Here is a 19,850-nt window from a genome sequence, read left to right as displayed (position 1 = left end):
CTCTGCCAAAGAATATCGTAATAGAATTGTTACTTTCGCATTTAATTATATATCGACCTATCCGCGATATTGTGACGCACAGCTCGCATTTAACGTTACAGTGTGGGTGTTTTTGAGATGCTACTTGAACCGTAAAATCGAGTGGAAAGCGCGGCACGCCGTGCTCTTCCTATTAGTGATCCAAAGTGATCCAGCTGGCTGGAAAATAGGTACACGCCGACACGTTTTACTTATACAGTTCGCAGGGTGACGGCAAAACTGGAGCAGAACAGAAATGTCACGGTGCTTCGATAAATCGACGTATTGGGAGGCGGATACGAACATTTACCGGAATAATATTTCACGCGGACTGTTCCAGGCAACTTGCCTTGAAATTACGGGGGACAAGCTGCTCGAATTTGAACGTGGATGACGTTCAAATTACAGCGTTATCACTGGCACTAAAACATAAGTGTACGTATTCGAAATTGATGTAGTAATTGGTAATGGCATCGTGCAGGATTTATGGCTCGCAATGGATGCAATGTAGAACGCAAGTATAGAGTCTGTGCACTTAGAAGGTAGCGCACTGTTGCTTAGTTAATAGCCGTAAAAGCTTGCATCACTTACAGGTTTTTCGACTGTGATAAGGTAGAACCGATTTTAATTATGAAACCGTACGTGGATATCGGGAGTGACGTAACATTTATGTCGTCGAATTTTAAAATGGGAAATGAATGGTACAGTGGGAATATTTCAAAAAAATATTGGAAGATCAGACAAATTCAGTTACACTAATATTCAACGATGAAGTTCGAAATTTAAGTCTATCTGATGAGAACTAAGTTTTGTTTCATACTAACTGGAGGATAAAGGCAGAAAATGACAGAAGAGTTACCTTATTAACTCTCAGAGTAACTTGTGCTAATTATAAGTAAATGAAAATCGTTTCTATTCAAACAGATCCCACGAGATTAGCAGGATTAAATATTCAATCGAAATTCGGGACTCATTTCCAAAGAATTACAATTTCTCTTGTTTCGCGTTTAAAATGAGCCACGTAATGTTCCCAGAAAAAAATAAGTCTACACCAAAATGCAGAATATTCAAAGCAGCACTGCTTCGACATATTTTCCTGTACATAAGACAATAACCAATAACTTCCAAACTCGATCAGCAGAATATATAACGCAGCAAGTACTTCTACCAACTAATTAAACATTAGCCTTCTTTGATAAACTTCTTACTACACCTTCCCACTCCAATAAACATAAACTCATCATCGCAGACTCGACTCCACAGCTATAACCACAAAACACACCACAAATGCCTTTAAAAACCACCCCACTTAACATTCCCCTGCGTTACACACTCCAAGCAACAATTCCCCCTTACCCAAATAAATAAAAGCAAATAAAACGAAATAACCTTCATCCATCTCAATTTATCACCCATGCCCGCCAATAGATCGTCGCTAAAAGGGTGCACAGTCGCTAAGAACCACGACTATACCTATATATCTTCACTTCTACTCGAACGTTGCTCTTTGAACCGTATTTCACCCCAGGAACCCTCATCGCCTCTAAAAAAAAAAAACCTTCCGCCGGATCAAAATGTGAATATCTGGAGAAATAAATCATGATTTGGGGGGGGGGGGAGATTCGACGATCAGCGTGGAACGACGGTGAACCCGTCCGATCGAAAAGCCGTGAGATTTTCGTGATGGCTGCCACTTTGCTTCTCTTGCCGATGGAATAAGTGTGTCACGGCCAGCCGGTAGTAGGAACGACGCTCGTTCAGTCGAGCCAGGAAAGCTTCTGTGCCGGTATACACGACCGAAAGGTGAGTGTACAGCAAAATGCTGCCTTTGTACGTGTATCAGCCAACCTCTACGTGTTGTATGTACAGACACACGCGGCAGACTCGTAGCGGGAGCGAGAAGGGGGCGAGAGAAAGAGAGCTATTCTATATAGAAGCAATACATAGCAAAAGCCGTTGCAGGTGGAGGAGGTTATTACGATCATCGCCTCTCCTTCTCCGTCTGTCTTCTTTCCCTTCTCACGCCTTACCGTCTGCCCGGCTCGCTGCCTCTCGCTCGTTTTCTAACTCGCCCTCTCAATGTGCCAGACTCATTTAACCTTTACGAGCCGGAGGAGTACGACGCGACGAAGAAAGAACGGGAGGACTCTACGCGGGAGCGCGGCACGAAATGATCGCCCGTAACCGTGGAGAGTTGACCCCATCGCCAGTGGCGTAGAACAGACCTGATCCAGTACGTTAGGTATTTTCGCGCGTCTCCTAAGTTCGAATTTTTGGAAAGCGTGGTGCGCAGCTCGATGCGTTCCGAGATACGAGGTCCGCGGTATTATTGGTACGCACTGAACCTGATTTATGGGGAGAGCTTGATGCGATGGGAAAGGCGGGATGACAGCGAAAAGGGGAGGATGAATTTCTGGTTTTAATCCCGTTGTTTAGCTACTGTGATCCTTCGTGGAGAAGTGGAAGCCCTGTTAAGAGCTGGGCAAATATTGTTTGAAATTAAAACGAGAAATAAGGATTCGAAGTAAGACTTTTAGCCTCTCGTTTACCTGCAGGAGTTTCGCTTGGTGTTAAACGCGGTGGCGATGATATATCAGTGGTTTTCGTGATTAAATAAGATGTTGGTACATTCTCCTTCTAATAAATTTTAGTGCGAGGGTTCTGGCACGTTAGAATTATTTTAGCTTTATTAAGACAGTCATTTTTCATGAAAATAATTTGTAACTGACCTGCGGCACCTCAAAACATTTATTGAAGTTCAGATTTTCACAGATTAAATACCATTATGAAAGGCAACTTCTGCCGAGTATTAGAAGTCTCGAATAATAAATTCCACTAAGTTCCAACTCTTTCTGAATATTCTCGAAGAATAAAATCAAAAGATACCCTTTCGCGACATAATAAATACACATATCACTTACAAGGGAATACCGCGAACTTGGACTCACCGATTGGAACGCAACTTTGTGGGTTTTTAGAGTGATTCGATACAAGAACAACGGTGTCTTTCATTTGGGCCCTATCGTCCTTTAAGCGGGTGAAAACTAACCTCAAAGTCGAATCGGCACTTCCACTTTTTCGCGTATAACTCTCAAAGTACAGCAGACAGAGAAAAATGTTTCAAACAAAAGTTTAATGGTGCAATAAGCGCTACAAACTTCCGTTAACAAAATTTAAAAAACAGTTAAAAATATATATATAACTGACGAAAAAAACTCTTTTCAAAATTTTGTTAACGCAAGTTTGTAGCGCTTATTGCACCATTAAACTTTTGTTTAAAACATTTTTTTCTGTCTGCTGTACTTTGAGAGTTATGGGCGAAAAAGTGGAAGTGCCAATTCGACTTTGAGGTTAGTTTTCACTCCCTTAAAGGGCGATAGGGCCCACCAGCGGCCGTAGCCGTGATGGAAAACACCGGTTCTCGTTAGATCACCGAAGTTAAGCATCACGGGGCGGTGTACTGGGGAAAGATGGGAGACCACCTTTCTCCCAGTGCGCTGCTGTTGCTGGGACCCGAAGGAGAGAGGAGGGAAAAATGAATGACTAATGTTCGTTGGGCAATTTAAGCAAAAATGCTTGAAACGCCATCCTGTGTAAAAACACAGGAAAAACAAAAAATACAAATACAAATGCGATAGGGCCCAAATGAAACACACCGTTGTTCTTGTATCGAATCACTCTAAAAACCCACAAAGTTGCGTTCCAATCGGTGTTCCCTTGTTAGAGTCCGATCTAAAATACCAAAATTGGGTAATTTATGAATATTAAATTTTCTATAAAACAGACGGCTTTTGTTCTTCCACAAGTACCTGAAAAACTTTCGCTGACCGTCAAAAATTGTTGGCCAGAACGGCGGAGGAGCTAGATCGGGCCCCGATATCAGTCCCGCACGCGCTGAGAATCGACTCTCACCCATCCCGAGCACACGACTACCAGCCGCCTCTCTCAAGACCGTCACTCCCACGCTACTGCCTCCTCGAATTCGCGCGAGGGATCCATATATCGAATTTCCCTCGTTAGAAACGCGGCCCCGCGTTGCCATTCCTACGCCGCTGGCTCCCATGAATATTTATTGTTGCTCGAGCGGCTGGTTGTACACTTTCTTCCGTGTCCCGGCGATATTTCGTGGGAGGCAGTCGATCATACGTGCGCACCGCCTCGTTCTATCGCTCGGTTTCTCCGTGCGCAAAGAAGCCTCGGCGCGCAGGAGGAGGAGGAGGTGAAAGAAGGCGACGGAGGCGCGGAGGTGGAGGCACTGGCAAAAGAGTCGTTGAACTACAAAACAACAGACGTAGACGAGCGGCCTAAAAACCCCGGAGGAAGAGGCGGCCTCTCGATTTGCCTCGCGCTCCGCGCCCGGTAATTGCTGCCTCGTTTTTCCCAACCTTAAATGTCCTTCCTGGCGGACGATGAAAGGACAGAGAGGCAGGAGTATTGGAGTCAATGAGACGTAAACGCGAGGAAATTAATACGATAATAAGCAGAGGGCCCGCCTCGCGCACCGACTGCGTTCAGCCGGTTCCCTTTGCGTCGCTCTTTCGTCCGCGCCTCGAAGCCTGCAACACAACGCGCCAACTATTTTTACCGGTATCGCGTTTGGAATATCGGGATGACTCTGCGTCCGCACGCCGGATATTCGCCCGCGGAGCATGCCCGAGCGGTGTGTAACTCGATTAAGGGTCAAGAGGAACAGTGGAAATAGAACTGGTAAAAAAAGTCGAGTGGCCCAGGGATCCTCTAAAGTGAATCTCAAAGATTTCACTTCGATCTGAATATTTCGGCTGCAAACTTCGCGCGGACGTGCCACGCGCTATTCTTGTTAACCTTTAAGGGGGTATACCCGTTTGAACCCTCGGAAAATGTATACATTTTGTGGATTTTTTTACAAGTCAACGGTTTGATGCAGATTTCCCGTTTTTTAACTATGTTTACATAGTATTATGAACTACTTATAAAAAAAGTTTCAGTTAAAAAACTATTGTTTTTCGGAAGTTACGGATACATGTCCGAAAGTCTCTCGATTTTAGACGGCTAAACGGTGGCCCTAAAAACTCGCGCTACGTTCAACCAATTCACTTCAAATTTTGCATGCAGAATCATAATAAGATTCCGCATCGTCCAACGAAGGCTTTTTTTATTTCGATTCCCCGTTTATTATTTATAAAGGAAAAAGGTGGATTTTTCTCTTAGAAAAATTTAACTTTACCTTTGATCTCTCACCATTTCTTTATTTTTCAAAATTTTCAAAATCGCCTTCGTTGGACGATGTGGAATCTTATTATGATTCTGCATGCAAAATTTGAAGTAAATTGGTTGAACGTAGCGCGAGTTTTTAGGGCCACCGTTTAGCCGTCTAAAATCGAGAGACTTTCGGACATGTATCCGTAACTTCCGAAAAACAATAGTTTTTTAACTGAAACTTTTTTTATAAGTAGTTCATAATACTATGTAAACATAGTTAAAAAACGGGAAATCTGCATCGAACCGTTGACTTGTAAAAAAATCCACAAAATGTATACATTTTCCGAGGGTTCAAACGGGTATACCCCCTTAACTGGTATCTTGGGGTCGCTCATGACCCCAGGCACGCAAAGTTCGCTGCAAAAATTTTGGTTGTCTAAGCTTGTACACTGTTTTTCTAATTAATTTTATAATAATAGTTTAACTTTCTAGGTTTCTATTATTTTACACATTACCAAAGAACAAAATATTCATAGAGGTTGATCTAGGGTCGACTTTACAAATTTCTGTGTCCTTTTTTATTTGGGGTCTGCCACGACCCCAGAATACCAGCCACGTTTGCCAGAAACAGTATACCAGTTAAGGGTTAAAATAAAGATGGTTGGGTAAGGGAAACAGCAACGTCGAGCAGGGAAGTTCTACCGTTACAGGTATAACGTTCGAAGACCCGCGAATTAATCGGACAGAAATAAATCCCACCAGAGGCATTGGCAAGAACAGCTGTAGGTCAGGAGAGGCGAGCTTTACTGCCCCGTTTCGCGGAATTGTTCTGATACGCGCCTATTTTCAGTATTGTTATTTATGAATGGCAAGAAACGCCCGTGTTTACAGCCTGTGCGGCGGAGGAGCGTGGGCTCGTCTTATTTCGCTTTCTCTGTACATGCAAACGCGCCTGTAATTGCGAAACTTCTGAATGAATCTAGATTCCTTGGCGGAATTGCGTAACGCGGCGAATCCGAGACGGCGAATCGATCCCGGCCGTGTGCAGAAACGACGGGGGGATCGCGCGCTGAAACAGAATATTTCTGCGCGCCCGATGGGAAATATTGCCCCGGCGGCGTTACACACCACGCTAAATAATATGTTTCGATCGCGTTGCAAGGCTAACGGCTGACATTACGTTCCCTTTTCATCGCCAGGAACAACACGAAACACGTGAAACGAGGCCACCCCTACCCCGGGCAGAAGGAGGAAGGCAACGTCTCTAGGCACTCTGTTAATAACGCGGGGAGGGTGGCGGGACGTAGCCGCGCTGCCCTCGATAGAAAATCGATGCTTCGAAATCTAAGTTTAACCGCGATAATTTCGTCCGCATTTTCGAATACACCTGCTAACAGCTCCATTTCCGTTACATAATCTTAACCTTTAACCGGTCGGTGACGCACTCGCGATCGACTGGGCGCCTTGAGTTTCAAACGGAGACGATACTGCGCGTATCGCGATCGTAGCGGAGTCGTAAAAAGGCTTTTGCGTGTTTACTCGGAGGTACCTTTAGCTGTAAGTCTGTCGAACTTCCTCGTTGAAAAATTAATCGCCTGGCGGAGGTTCATTTACCAAGTGGAACTTTGAATTCTCTTTCTATAAGATTCTATTAACTTTGTTATCGCACATGGTAGTCAGTTCTTTATGGTTTTCTTTTAATATTTAATACGCTGTACAGAATTGTATTTACGAGCTTTCTCCAGTAGTTCGCTCTGTTTGTTCCCAGTATCTTTTATTTACACAGACGGATTATGCAAAGAACTTTCCGTAGTGTACAGTGCACGACACAGAATGGCTCGAGAAATAGGCGTCTGAACTGTTTCCATCCGGATGAATCTTGGACCCGGTTAAATCGAAATTAGGTGTAATAGGCTCAGAACTCTTTCGAAACGAACCGCGACAGCGCATGCAGTTTTATCTGTCCTAGAAACGATCCTGATTAGAATAGTCACGTAACTGACGCGTGTTTATTGTACATGATTCATTAGATCGTTTGCTACGCGAAATCACAGTTTTCCATAGAGTTTCCTTCGATAATATTCACCTGCGAACGATCTTTGAAATGCTTGATATCTAACACGCGCACAGGATTATTACAACATTACTGTCGCTACGAGCAATTGGATGGCGAAAATCAAAATAGAAGGCTAACGAAAATGGTCCTTCGGAAAGATGAGGAATAATAAAGATTCTTTTACAATAAAACAATTTAATAATCAGAGTTCTGCGAAAAATTTGCAAACCTTAGAATTGTCTAATAAACGCAATATTTTGCGACAAAGGTAATTTTAAACCAAACGAGTACTGCCACCCGAAATGTTTGCCAGCGCTACTAAATACCGCGCCTCGCTATACACGGTCAATCGAATCTCCCTCTTCGGTTCACACACACGCCTGTATCGACCGCCTTTACGACAGAATCATCGCGATCGACGGAGAAGATAACCTGAGCGCGTCTAAAGTCCAATAAGACGGAAGAAGAAAGAAGAAATTTCGTTATCGTTCACGTCCACGGAGGATACATATGTACGCGTATGTACGCGTGCACACACTTCCCCGAGCGGCCGTTCCTAGAAGCCCCATTTTCGAGGGGTTCCCCTCGCTATAAGGTGGTTTTCTCGAACGTTAGACGCGTATGTGCCTGTGTGCGCCACGGTATACGGACAAGGGGATGCTTGCAATGCCTCGTGTGACGCAGCAGCGACCCGGAGGGGTGGGGACCCTGCGCGCCCGTGTAAGCGTGTGTGCGCGCGCGTTCTCCCTACCGTAGATAATGCTCCCTCCCCTCGCCCCTGCTCCTCCAGCCCCGCGCCGACCGCCCACCATTCGACTCTCCCTAACGCCCCTATTCTCCCCACCGACATTCACTCCCGGCGCCCCTCGGTGTACCCCGGCGACGTTGCCGGGTGTTACATAATAGCCGTGCGGCGTTGCCGGCTCCCTGCCGCCGACGCGCGGCGTTGCCGGCTCGAACCGGTGTACCATGTCAGCCTGCCTTACCTTGCCTTGCTTTTGCCTGCTTGCCTGCCTGTGCCTGTGCCTGTGCTTGTGCCTGTGCCTGTGCCTGTGCCTGTGCCTGAGCCTGTGCCTGTGCCTGTGCCTGTGTCTGTGCCTGTGCCTGTGCCTGCCTACCAGTCTGGCTAAGCTCGGCCCAGACCCGTATCCAGGATCCTCGGACACGGGCTCCGTTGTAATTAGATAGGGCTTCGTAAAATTGGGAAGAATAAAATACCCGCGGGGAACATAACTTTCCGTCTGTGATATGCTGCTTTAATATCGGCGCAACTCGCTATTAATACTAGCCGTACGTTAGAAATATCTCCTATAGGGTCAGGCTCGAAGGGTTTAGGGCAACGTTGAATAGCGCGTAGCTGGGCAGGTAAATTTGCCGGTTTCAGAGGATGCGCTGTGATCCAAGTTCCATTTATATACGAATTTTCAGTGTGGACAGTTGCGCTCTGAACGAGAAGGAGGAGGGAGATCACTGCTGTGCCTTTTTGAAACCTTTCTTACTATACGTTTTAATGTTGTGATATATATATTGATGATTTTTTAATCGAGTTGCACGGTGCAAAGTCGATGGTACGAGCTTACGCTACGTTGCAAACAGTGGCTGTCTTTATTCGACCGATCTGTCATGGCGATTCCCTTTGTCCCTGATATAACTTGGGCCCTACCCTAGTCCGGATGTCTCGGGCTGGTTCCGGATCTCAGATTACTGGGCCCCTCGAGGCGTTTCAAACGGAGCCTCGCTCTACTTATTCCATGCTTGAAAAATATCAACTGAATATGGTGAGAAATATTCCTTTGTTCTTTCTTTGTATATTAACCTCGTGGCTCCGTTACGCATTAATTTTCCATCCGATACGTTACACAAGTATAACTGTTCAGAAGCTGTAGTCTTATAAGCCACTGCCGAGTAACATCCGCACAATATTATTGCAGATTAAAGTGAACAGTAGAACTGCTTATTTATTAATATTTTAATATTTATGCCACTGCATCAAAAGCTCTGAGGTGCACATTTGTTAATCTCGTCTTGTTTTATATAATAGCTGCTGCTTAAAACAATAAATATTTTGAGGGAAAAGGGTAATCGTGGTTAAAGATAAATGTATTATTTTTTTCACCTTCGCAATCTTCATACATACACCTTTATCGAACGATCGTAATCCGTACAACTTATCAGTCAGATATTTCTCTCGACTGTGACTAACCATGCCTAAAGTCTATTAGACATAGTAGCAAACACTGATACGAACCGATTTCTGAGTCATTATTTTCTCACGTGCAAATAATCAAGCTATTAACAAATGCGCATAAAACTATTACGTAAGTCCCGTACTGTTAAACGATGCCGTAACATAAAGCCTCCTCGATGTTCAACCAAAGAAAGGAAAGGGGGGTTCGCAGCGAAGGGTGCAACAGTAATGCAGAGATCCTGAAAGCGTGTAAGGCGATACAATTACGTTCGCAACGGGGTCCGTGATGTGGGATTATTTTTTTAATCCGAAAGGTGAGGCCTTGAAATCTACAAAAACGCACGTTCTGGCTGGCCCCAAGATGAAGCGGCGTTGCCAATTTCGGCGCGGGGCGCGCTGTTCGGCAACGTCACTGCAAATTCTATCGATTCCAGATCTACAATTTCTCGCGAGCCCTCTGGGTCACTCGAGCACGTTTCCGCGACATCTTACGTGACCACAAAAGCCATAATGACTATCGCCAAAAATTGCCACGAAGGTAGAAAGGAATCATTGTGCTGCCCCTCGGAGTTTCCTCTGCATCAATGCTTGCGAAACATTCTAGCACTATTAATCTGAACGTGGTTGGAAGTTATGCTGATTTTGAAAGAGAACAAAAAGGGGAAGTGCAAAAAGAAGTACATATCTTGAATTTCCTGAGTCTTATTTTTCTCCACCTGTTTTCTGACGCCATAGTCTTTATCGACTTTATTTCTCGATTATATTTAATATAATTATAAAGGATATAAAGGAATGCTGAAAATTTGTGTACCGTTATTTGCGCATGCTGCATGCTTAAAGAAAAACGAGGGCACTCGCGTTTAACAACTATTAAACAGGGTCACTGAACGGTATACTCGCTCCATTCGATTTTATACTACTGCAGGACGCATCGCCAAGGATGAACTGTGCGAGAAAGATGTCTGAAATTCAAGTTCCTATTAAAGAACACCTATGATAGAAGGCGAATGAAAAATACATAATTCCTTCATTTACGGTGCATAAAAGGAAAAAAGGAATTGCAGTAATAAAAGCTTTTTCTATCGTGTATATTAAGTGAGAGAAATCTCACGCTACTAATCAGAATAGTTCTATTTACACCATAAACTCTAAACAGTTGCCTTAAGGATCACACTGAAATGGTGTTTTCTAACAAAAAAATTGACTCAGATATTTCACACAATTGTATGCTTCTCTTTGATTTTAGCAGATGACATCTAAAATTGCGAAAATACGATCAAGAAACAGGAAACTGTTGAGGTCAAGTTAGTTATAGACGATTCGGGTGCCCGATGTTTTCGGAACGCTTCGTACGCCATCCACCTCTTTCCTGAACTCGGCGTCTTAGCCGGTGAAAGTCAGTCGTGTGTTCTACGCGGCCAAGAGCCCTTGGAAGAACATACGACGACTACATGTGCCGCGTATATGCGCACGTATTTACGTATACTCGTGCATGTATATCCTGGCATTATGCGGAGGGACATGCATAGACTGCATTATTGTGTAAGTATTGTAGACACTCGACGCGTTATAAACTATTCGAACCGATAGCGAGTGCCGGATGGTTGTGTCTTCTGTCGTACTAAGCCCGACAAACCTAGCAACTTTGTAAACGCAGATACCAGCGAGCGTAACATACGTCATGCAAGGCTACCATAAACAAATTTATTCAGAGTTTCAATCGACGACTGCACGCGAGAAGAGGGGGTTCCTCGTCAGAGGCAGCAGTCAAAGAGGGAGGATCTCAAACATATTTTCTTCGATTTTATCATCCGAATCTCTGGAGGCTCCGATTTGGCGCACGTAATTAAGAATTTCGAGTAGCGAATCACTTTTTCCGTCATACTTCTCGTCGTTCACTCGCGAACGCAGGTATCCTATGACGGAGTGATCGAGTACGAAGCACTGAACTACTGCCATCATACAGGCGACGATGTGACGAGTTGGTATAATATTCAGCGGAAAAGGCGGATGAATTTTTGCCCAACACTTTTGCGAACGAAAAACGCTGCTACCAAGATGCTCTGGTTGGCGAGGGACCGAGCAACTAATGTGCGAGTTCGCAGAACGATGATCGAGGCAAGAGTATACGAAGTGTTCCGTTTACCGAGCTGCCAACTCAGTCGGGTTGGCTGTGTGAGAGGGTAAGAGATGCGACGTTGCCGGGCCGACGGCACGTAAACGACCGGCGCGGCCTCGGCAACACCGCGAAACGAGAGACACGCTGCGAGACACGGCGAAGGAGAAGGCGACGTAGTCGTTTCGGTTTGAAACGCAATGCCGGCCGTTTGCCAGATATCCGTACCGCCACGCACCAGGGTCGACGGATGAAGAAATTTGGCGGTATCGACTTCTTCGCGCAGGTGTGCTCTCGACGAAGACCCCGGGATGCCTGAAATCCCAAAACCCTCTTGCGGTGAAACGTCACGCGGAACTCGGGGGAATTACACTGCGGTTTTGCGTCCAAGATGTCTCCTCTGCGAGTAGTGCCCCACTCATCGACACTACACACGCGCGACCGTTAAAGCGAATATTGCCAAAGGTACACCCTGTGCCTTCGGCACTCGACGGGAAACGGGTACATACGTACGTTTAAAGCGTTATGCCAACATTATTGTTCCCGCGTAGAAAGTTCAAGTGATACAACGGCATATGGCAGAGATAAAACATGGCGAAATAAATTACGCTAAAAACAAAATGTCCTCTGCATTCTTGTATTTGTCCACGGGATTCTAGTAATGTAATTAACCTCATTCCAAAGACGTGACGTCGTTGAGTGGCGTTTCGATTGCACTGCAGAATATTCAACGTGCCCATCTTCGCTATTTTTTGGATAAATATTTCTGAAAATGGCAGACTCGCCGCCGCTTGTACTGTATTTACATATCCCACGGATGATTCTTATTTGGTTGGTAAAGAGCGAAGCGCTTTGGAAGCCCCGTGCAAAATACACGACTCGCTTAAGACACGTTCCCCCGAAGAAACACGGAATTCGATTGCCGCTATAAGGAAGAAACACCCAGGGCTCTGCACATAAGGCGCCCAAGTCGCCCGCGTGTACATAGAGGCTATGTAACTCCGATACATATTTGTGACAGCTCGTATATCATCGTAGGCGCACCAACACACGAAAATACGTGTGACTGGAGGTTGTCGAAGAGTCGAAGGTTTTCGGATGGGTGACGTCGAGTGGAACACGAGGACGAGGCGCGGTGGAAAAGGTGGGGTGAGCATGGGGTGCAGGGGCGCGGTGTAGTGTGAGGTGGGGGGAGATGGGGCAGAGCGAGACTGGAGAAGGGGAGGTGGTCGACCACGCGCGATCAATATAACAAAATACGCCGGCAACCCGCCGCACATACATACATGACGCGTGCGCGCACACACACACGCGTACGCTGCCGAGCATTTTGTCAATACACCGACCCGCGCACGTACGCACACGCAAGCGTGGATTGTAAATATGATCTGAACGTGCAGGTAGCCCGGTGCCGTACATGTGTGCACCCGAAAGCAGCGCGCATACTCTTATCTCCGTGTGACCATAAATTGCGAACGCGATACGTGTGCATATTACTTGTGCACAGAAGCATATACGTACGTATGCACACCGGATGTGAATACGGTTGTATTCTCGCGCGTTGCATCGTAGCCGAGCGCAGAGAAATTCGGGTGCGTGTACGTGCAGGAGAAATGTGCGTACGTTTTTACAAGTGGGTGTAACGTGCCGCGCACATGCGGACGCGGCCGAACGTGGCTTTCAAAACACATCTTCGAATCGAGTTCGGACTCTGTACGTGCCCCGTGATCAACGGGGGGAATGGTTTAAAGGTGTACGCGAGATCTGGCTGGAATTCTTATTTCTGCGAAAGCTACGTTAAACTTCCTCCTGCACAGTATTGTTTGTGACAGAAAACTTTCCTTTAAATATTGTAATAGGTAACTAAATACATACTAGGAGTTCATATTTACACGTGTATGGAGAAATATGAAGAAATGTAACAGTCCGTGGCTAGTATACTAGAGTGTGGTAAAGGAAATATTTCGCATTCCTTCGAAATATTGCAACGAGTTAACGTTAGTGTGACGTAACGGATAGAATTCAAATGAAATTGCCATTTTTCACTGTATAAATGTTAATCCTACCGACTTTATAAAAAAAACTTTTGTGTGTTGCAGTTTATGAATTGCAATTAATTTAGTGTAGATTAATATCTGTAAATATAGATTATTATTTGATTTCTTAATTGCTCGAAGGCTAATAAAATAACGTCACGATCTGATTACTTTTCCAATCGAGTACAAAAAACGTACGAACGATTGAAGTGATGAAAGTCAACCCGGACGACACTGTTACAAAACGACGAAATATTTCTGAAACATTTACGAAACCTTTCGGTAATCAAACGTTCTTATTTCATAATCCTATCATTGACATTATCGTGTGTTTTTCCACGCGTCTACGATTTCGAGAATAGATCTGTCGCAATATCACAGTAGTGCACCGGGCGTTTCGAGAAATGAGAGAGAGGTCAACGGCGTAACGACGCCGCCCGCCATTTTAAGGACGAACCTTTAAGGCTATAACGCACGGTAGACGACCGTAAGACCGAAGCCCAAGTGTACGAAGTATCGCCAGCTGACACGTAAAATGTGGCGCCGCTGGCAACACTAATAATATTCACCGACGTGTGCACTCTCGGTAAGAAAAATTAATGGCAGAAGAACAAATCGTCCCCTCTTCCTGAAAATTTCAAGTTCTACCCAAGGAACTACTAATTAAACGTACTTTAATTCGATATTTTATATCCACAGATTTAGATTTTACGTAAAACTATTCGTATGATAGATTTTAGTGGATTTACAATCTCACAGAAATGTCCCTGGCATTTATTTTTTAATATTCTACGGAGAACTAGTCGTGCAACCATAAATAGAGAACATTTTGAATATTTTTTGTAAGAAGGGTACCGGCAGTACTTTATATTATGAAACTGCTACGTGAAGTTCAATGTGGCATGTGTTTACGTAAATATCTAGATATTGGAATTTTATATGCCTCGAAATTAATGAATATGTATTTCCATTCTTGAATTTCTGAATTTCTCATTGTTCGTAACTCGTTCTTTTAAGGATCCGCAAGTTGAGCGCCACTGCGCCACGTCACCGTTAGTTTTCACTTCTGTTTTCCTACTTCGATCTTCGCTCTTTAACAATTCTACCTGCATTTTAAACACATCCGTGTTTCATTCACCATACGCATGTATTTCGTACTTCGAAGTGTCAGTAGAATATTAAAAGACTACGATTTTATTCTGCGAAGTACTAAAAATACATTCGACATAAATCACGAAGCAACTATGTTCCTACAAACGTGTAACTAAAATGATTTGTGGATTTAGAACTATTTGGTATACTTAAGTATATTTCTATAATATTTCGACCGAAAATTACGAAAAACTAAGCGATTTTGGAAATGTTGAACATATTCTACCTGTACTGTCTACTTTTCCCATCGCTACTTTGCTATATTCCTTGAACTCAGAAGTTTACTTAATCTGGTATTCCATTCAACAAATGCAAGGAGAAAAGAATTCTCTGTCTAGAACTGATCATAAAACTCCCAACCACAGAAACTCACTTATCGAATTAATAAGAATATCGAGATTAATCCAGCAACTACCTTTGACTAGCGAAACTTTGCACATGTACTCCGTTTCCAAAGCCAATACCAAATAAAGCGCAAATCTTTCGTTAAATTCGTTGAATAATTATTGCGAAACTGACAAAACAACTACTGCAAAGTGAATTACAGCGACGCGACTGTTATTTTTCGTGCCTTTTCCGCTTTCTTCTCAAAACCTGTGGAAGGCGTGCCCGCGGGGGATCCACGGTTTGAGCGCCACTGTCGAACAATAACTTCGTGCCGCTGCGAGCTCTCAAAATGGCTGTCCTCAGCTATTATTACTTCGGGGAAAAAACAAATGACGGCGCGCTCACGCTACGAGGAGAGGAGAGACAGAGCCAAGGCTCTCCGTATATCGCACACGCTTGTGCGCGCGTGTCATGTAAGTACGCGTGTGTACAGCAAGTGTGGGCGTGTATATACGCGTTCAGAATCCTTCGTCTACGCGCCGGGCCGAAAACATCGAGCACACCTTACGTGCGCCTGAACTCCGGTTCTATTGAACTGATAACGTTCTCCATACGCGGGTATATAAACAAACGCTGTCCCTAAACACCAGCGAAGGATTTGCGCGCCGACTTTCCTCGATATTCATTTGCAGGTCACGGAAGCACGTTCGTGTATACAAGAGCGTTCCGGGGGCTTGCTAAGCGGGGATAAAGCCTTGGCAGACGCTGCACGGGCACGGCCGCACCAGTCGTAAAATTCTGGACAAAATTATTGTTGACCGTGCCCGTGCTCCGCGGCGACAATAAAGGCGTCCTACCACTTCCTGCCCGTAAATGCATGTCCAGCGACCGTCTATTTCTTACCCAAGCGGGGCTCTGCCCGTGGGACCGAGATTCACGGTAAATTAGAAAGATTTCGGTGAATCGACAAAGGCCTGTTGTGTAAATCTTCCTGGCCATCTCGAGTCTCAAGGTTTGGGCCCTCCGCGCTTGAACGCGTCACGGGGTACAAGGTACACCGTAAACGGAAAAGTGAACGCAAATATGGCCCGTTGTTATTGCGAACGAGAGCTTTTTTCGAGAATATATGAAGGTATATTTCAGAACTGGACGAACGAACTTCGCTGTTAACTAGGCCGCGTGAAAATTAATCGAAATTAATTGTAATAAATTATTTGGAATACCGTCGAATGAAGTAGCTTCGACCACAAAAGTAGATTCCAAAACAAACTACTGTAGCATCTACAGTGAGCCACGAAAGTATTCGAACTCTCGCTATTGAAACTATAAACAATAAAAATATACATGTTAGAATGAAGTATATTCATAAAGTTATTCGAACGACATTAATTATACGCACCTTATTTTAGATTAATATTTATTTAGGCCATCTTTGGTTCCAATTTCGCTTTTCGGACGTTGTCGCACGCTGTACACTAGCTTTTCAGTTAGTTTAGATTCGATAGAATTCCAAACTTCTAAAATATTTTGTTTTAGTACGTCTGTCAAAGTTGTGTGGTAATTTTTTAATCTCCTCTCGATTTCCGCCTACAAATATTCGATGGGCCGTTAATGTCCAGGCTTTATGGGAGTGTATGTAACCCATAATGTATATTATACATTATACAATAACCATTCTTGCAGAAATCCGGCCGTATGCTTGCGGTCATTGTCTTGCTCGAAATAAAAAGTTTCCAATAACCCCAATTTCGTAGCACTTTCTTCTAATTTTTTTATTAAAATATTTAAAAATGTATATTTATCTAAAATGCCGTCCATAAAAACGGGATTTCCAGTGCCTTTTGCAACCACGGAACCAGCGCAGTACTTTACAGTAGGACGTAGATTTTTAGTATTCATTTCTGAGTGGGATTTTCTCCAGACATAACGCCCTCCATCCGAACTAAGTATATTAAAAATGTATTAAAAATATATGTATTTGTTTTGGGTGAAAGTCGTTATGTCTGGAGAAAAACCAACTCAGAAATGAACACTAAAATCTACGTCCTACTGTAAAGTACTGCGGTGGTTCCGTGATGTTGCGGGGGTGTATGGTTGCAAACGGCACTGGAAATCTCGTTTTTATAGATGGCATTTTAAATGAACATACATTTTTAAAAATTTTAAAAAACAATTTAGAAGAGTTATTGGAAAAATTTTATATCCAGCAAGACAATGACCGCAAGCATGCCACCAAATTGTTTAAGAATGATTATTGTATAGGTAATACACCACATGGATTACCTACAGCCCCATAAAATCTCGAAATTAATCGCGTCGAATATTTGTGGACGGAAATCAGCAGGGGATTAAAAAACTACGACATAACTGCGAAAGACGTAGGCACTAAAACAAAAAATTTTAAAAATATGGAATTCTATCGAATCTAAAATAACTAAAAACTAGTGCACAGCATGTGGTAACGTCCTAAAAACGAAATTGGAGCCAAAGGTGGCCTAAATAAATATTAATCTAAAATAAGGTCCGTATAATTAATGTCGTTCGAATACTTTTGTGACCCTGTTTCAGTACATCTTTGCAACAAATGTTTCATAACTTCTACAAATATTATCCGATTCATTTCAAAGTTGGTATATATAATCTCGATACTTGTGTCTTATAGTAGTTACAACTTTTAGAACTTAAGTCTAACACGCATATTTGTATTGTTCACAGTTTTAATAGCTAGCGTTCGAATACTTTTGTGGCTCACTGTATTGTATAACAGGTATTATATCTCAGATAAACTGCATCCTGAAGTAGACAATTAAAGCTATCCAAAGCACTGTCTGATAATGATACCTGTTATACAATGGATGCTAGAGGAATCTGTTGCAAAATCTAGTTTTGTGGTCAAAGTTACCCCATTTGACTGTACATACTTGGTTTTTAAGTTGCATGCAATAAGTCGACCGTGAATCTACATTTCTTATTGTTTTCCTTAGTCCCCGGTGTTAATTCAAAATGGCCTCTTGTGCGTACTCAAAAGCAGACGCAAGTATTCATTTTAAGATGGTTAGCTGACGGAACTATGTTTATTATAAAATACTGTCTTCTTTCCAATACACTATGCATCGTTGTATACGATTACAGTGTTAATTGAATATTACGTATTGATACTAGTAAATAAAATTCGTTACATATTCTCACATATAAAATAAACCAATTACACTGAGCTCTATAGCAGTTTCAAGTGGGATTTGTAAAGACTTTCGTGTTCAGAACTAATAAAAACTAAAGTATAGTATATCACGCTAAAACTCGGGATGAAAAAAAATTTAAATTATGAACAGAAAAACACGTGATCGAAAATTCAGAATAAAGTTCCTTGTATGAAATATTTCGAAAACTACTATTCTGGAAAATACAGTTCTTTTAAATGCAAAGCAGTAAAAACGAGAACTAAGTAGGTACGTAACTAAAACTAGCGAAAAAGGTCAACACATCCTACATAATAATTTCACGATCTGAAGCTAGTATCTGGGCCTGACCTGTATACAGGTCAGGGGGCATACGAATGAAAACCAAGATGACCTATATATGATTCAATGATTGGCAATTCAACTGATCCGGTGTACGAAAGAAGCAACGTACTTTTGGAAATCGGCCTGACCCGAATACGAGTCAGGGCACCATGAACATTAAGATATTTGTGTATAGTTTCTTTTTGTTGATGAATCGAATTTATAACTGTAGTTTTCAGACACCCCGTATAGATGGGTATGCATATAGGTAGATGCGTGTATATAGTTACGTAAGACGTAGCCTTTTGTTAGAAGGCGTACGCGGGGGACGAGCACGAAAAAGTACTCACCGTTTGAAATGCTCTCGTATGCGATCCTCTCGGATGTTTTCCGGCAGATTTCCAACCCACAGGTGACGTGTCTCTCTAACCATTTTGCTCCGAACTCTTCATTTGGGATCGGATGTTGTGGTATCGTTTGGCGGCACACTGTACAACGACACACAACTTCGCCCGACGCTAATCACGGCACTCTCACCACACCACCGATATATCCAATACCGCCAGCGGGTCTCGCGCGCGGCTAAAGGAAGCCACTCTTTTTCTCCTTCCCTCTTATCCCTCTATCTATCCCTCTCTATCTCGCCGAGACCGCTTTTCCGTTGTTCCACGAGAAATCAATGATCCCCCGTTGCAGTAATCCGAACGGCACAAATTCGATTTCCCCCTAATTCGATCGGACGCGAGAAACAACAGCTCGCGTCGCGTCGCGTCGCGATCGCGAGCGACGCACACACGCGACAGGGCGGACAAGAGAGACGAAGGAACCGTTACCGTACGTGCGTATTCCACGGACGAAGGAAGGAAGAGGAGTCGAGTCGGCTATCCTCTCACTTCGGCACTCCCGACGTTTCCTTTTTCTTTTCTTTTAGATCACTGGGCAACAAAACAGATTTATATTCACTAGTCACTGGCCGGAAGGTAGTGACCCCAAGCAGGACGAGTGCTGTCGTCAGGGCAGCGCCGTAGAACGCTCGGCCGGCAGAAGAGGGTGGCTACGGAGCTCTCGCGATAAAATTTTTGCGTCGCGACGCACGCCGACGACGACGACGACGACGACGACCACGACCACGAAGAGAAGGAGGAGGAGGAGCCTCGATAGCGGACACCACTGATGACAACGGCTGCAAGGATCAGGACCGTCGTCGAACACCACCACATCGTACACCACTGAATCGCGTATGAACGAAAAGGCGGCTAATCACACGTCACAC

At 43.8% G+C, this 19,850-nt stretch overlaps 1 protein-coding gene across 6 annotated transcripts in view; it reads right to left on the bottom strand.

The window, feature by feature from the left end:
- Positions 1-19,345, bottom strand: part of LOC143372705 (uncharacterized) — a 113,108-nt gene extending 93,763 nt beyond the window's left edge. For all 6 annotated transcript variants that reach the window (XM_076819198.1, XM_076819193.1, XM_076819196.1 and 3 more), the window contains exon 1: positions 18,928-19,345. Coding sequence is in view for 4 of the 6 variants with exons in the window: in XM_076819193.1 (XP_076675308.1) it covers positions 18,928-19,010 (83 nt within the window). In the remaining 2 variants the exon portion in view is untranslated. The remainder of the gene's footprint in view (positions 1-18,927) is intronic.
- Between the last annotated feature and the right edge of the window lie 505 nt (positions 19,346-19,850).

The sequence above is a fragment of the Andrena cerasifolii genome, chromosome 8 (genome assembly GCF_050908995.1).
Source record: "Andrena cerasifolii isolate SP2316 chromosome 8, iyAndCera1_principal, whole genome shotgun sequence".
Classification (NCBI taxonomy): Eukaryota; Metazoa; Arthropoda; class Insecta; order Hymenoptera; family Andrenidae; genus Andrena; species Andrena cerasifolii.
The sequence above is the reverse complement of the archived record's forward strand: the minus strand, read 5'-3'. Positions and strand labels throughout refer to the sequence as shown.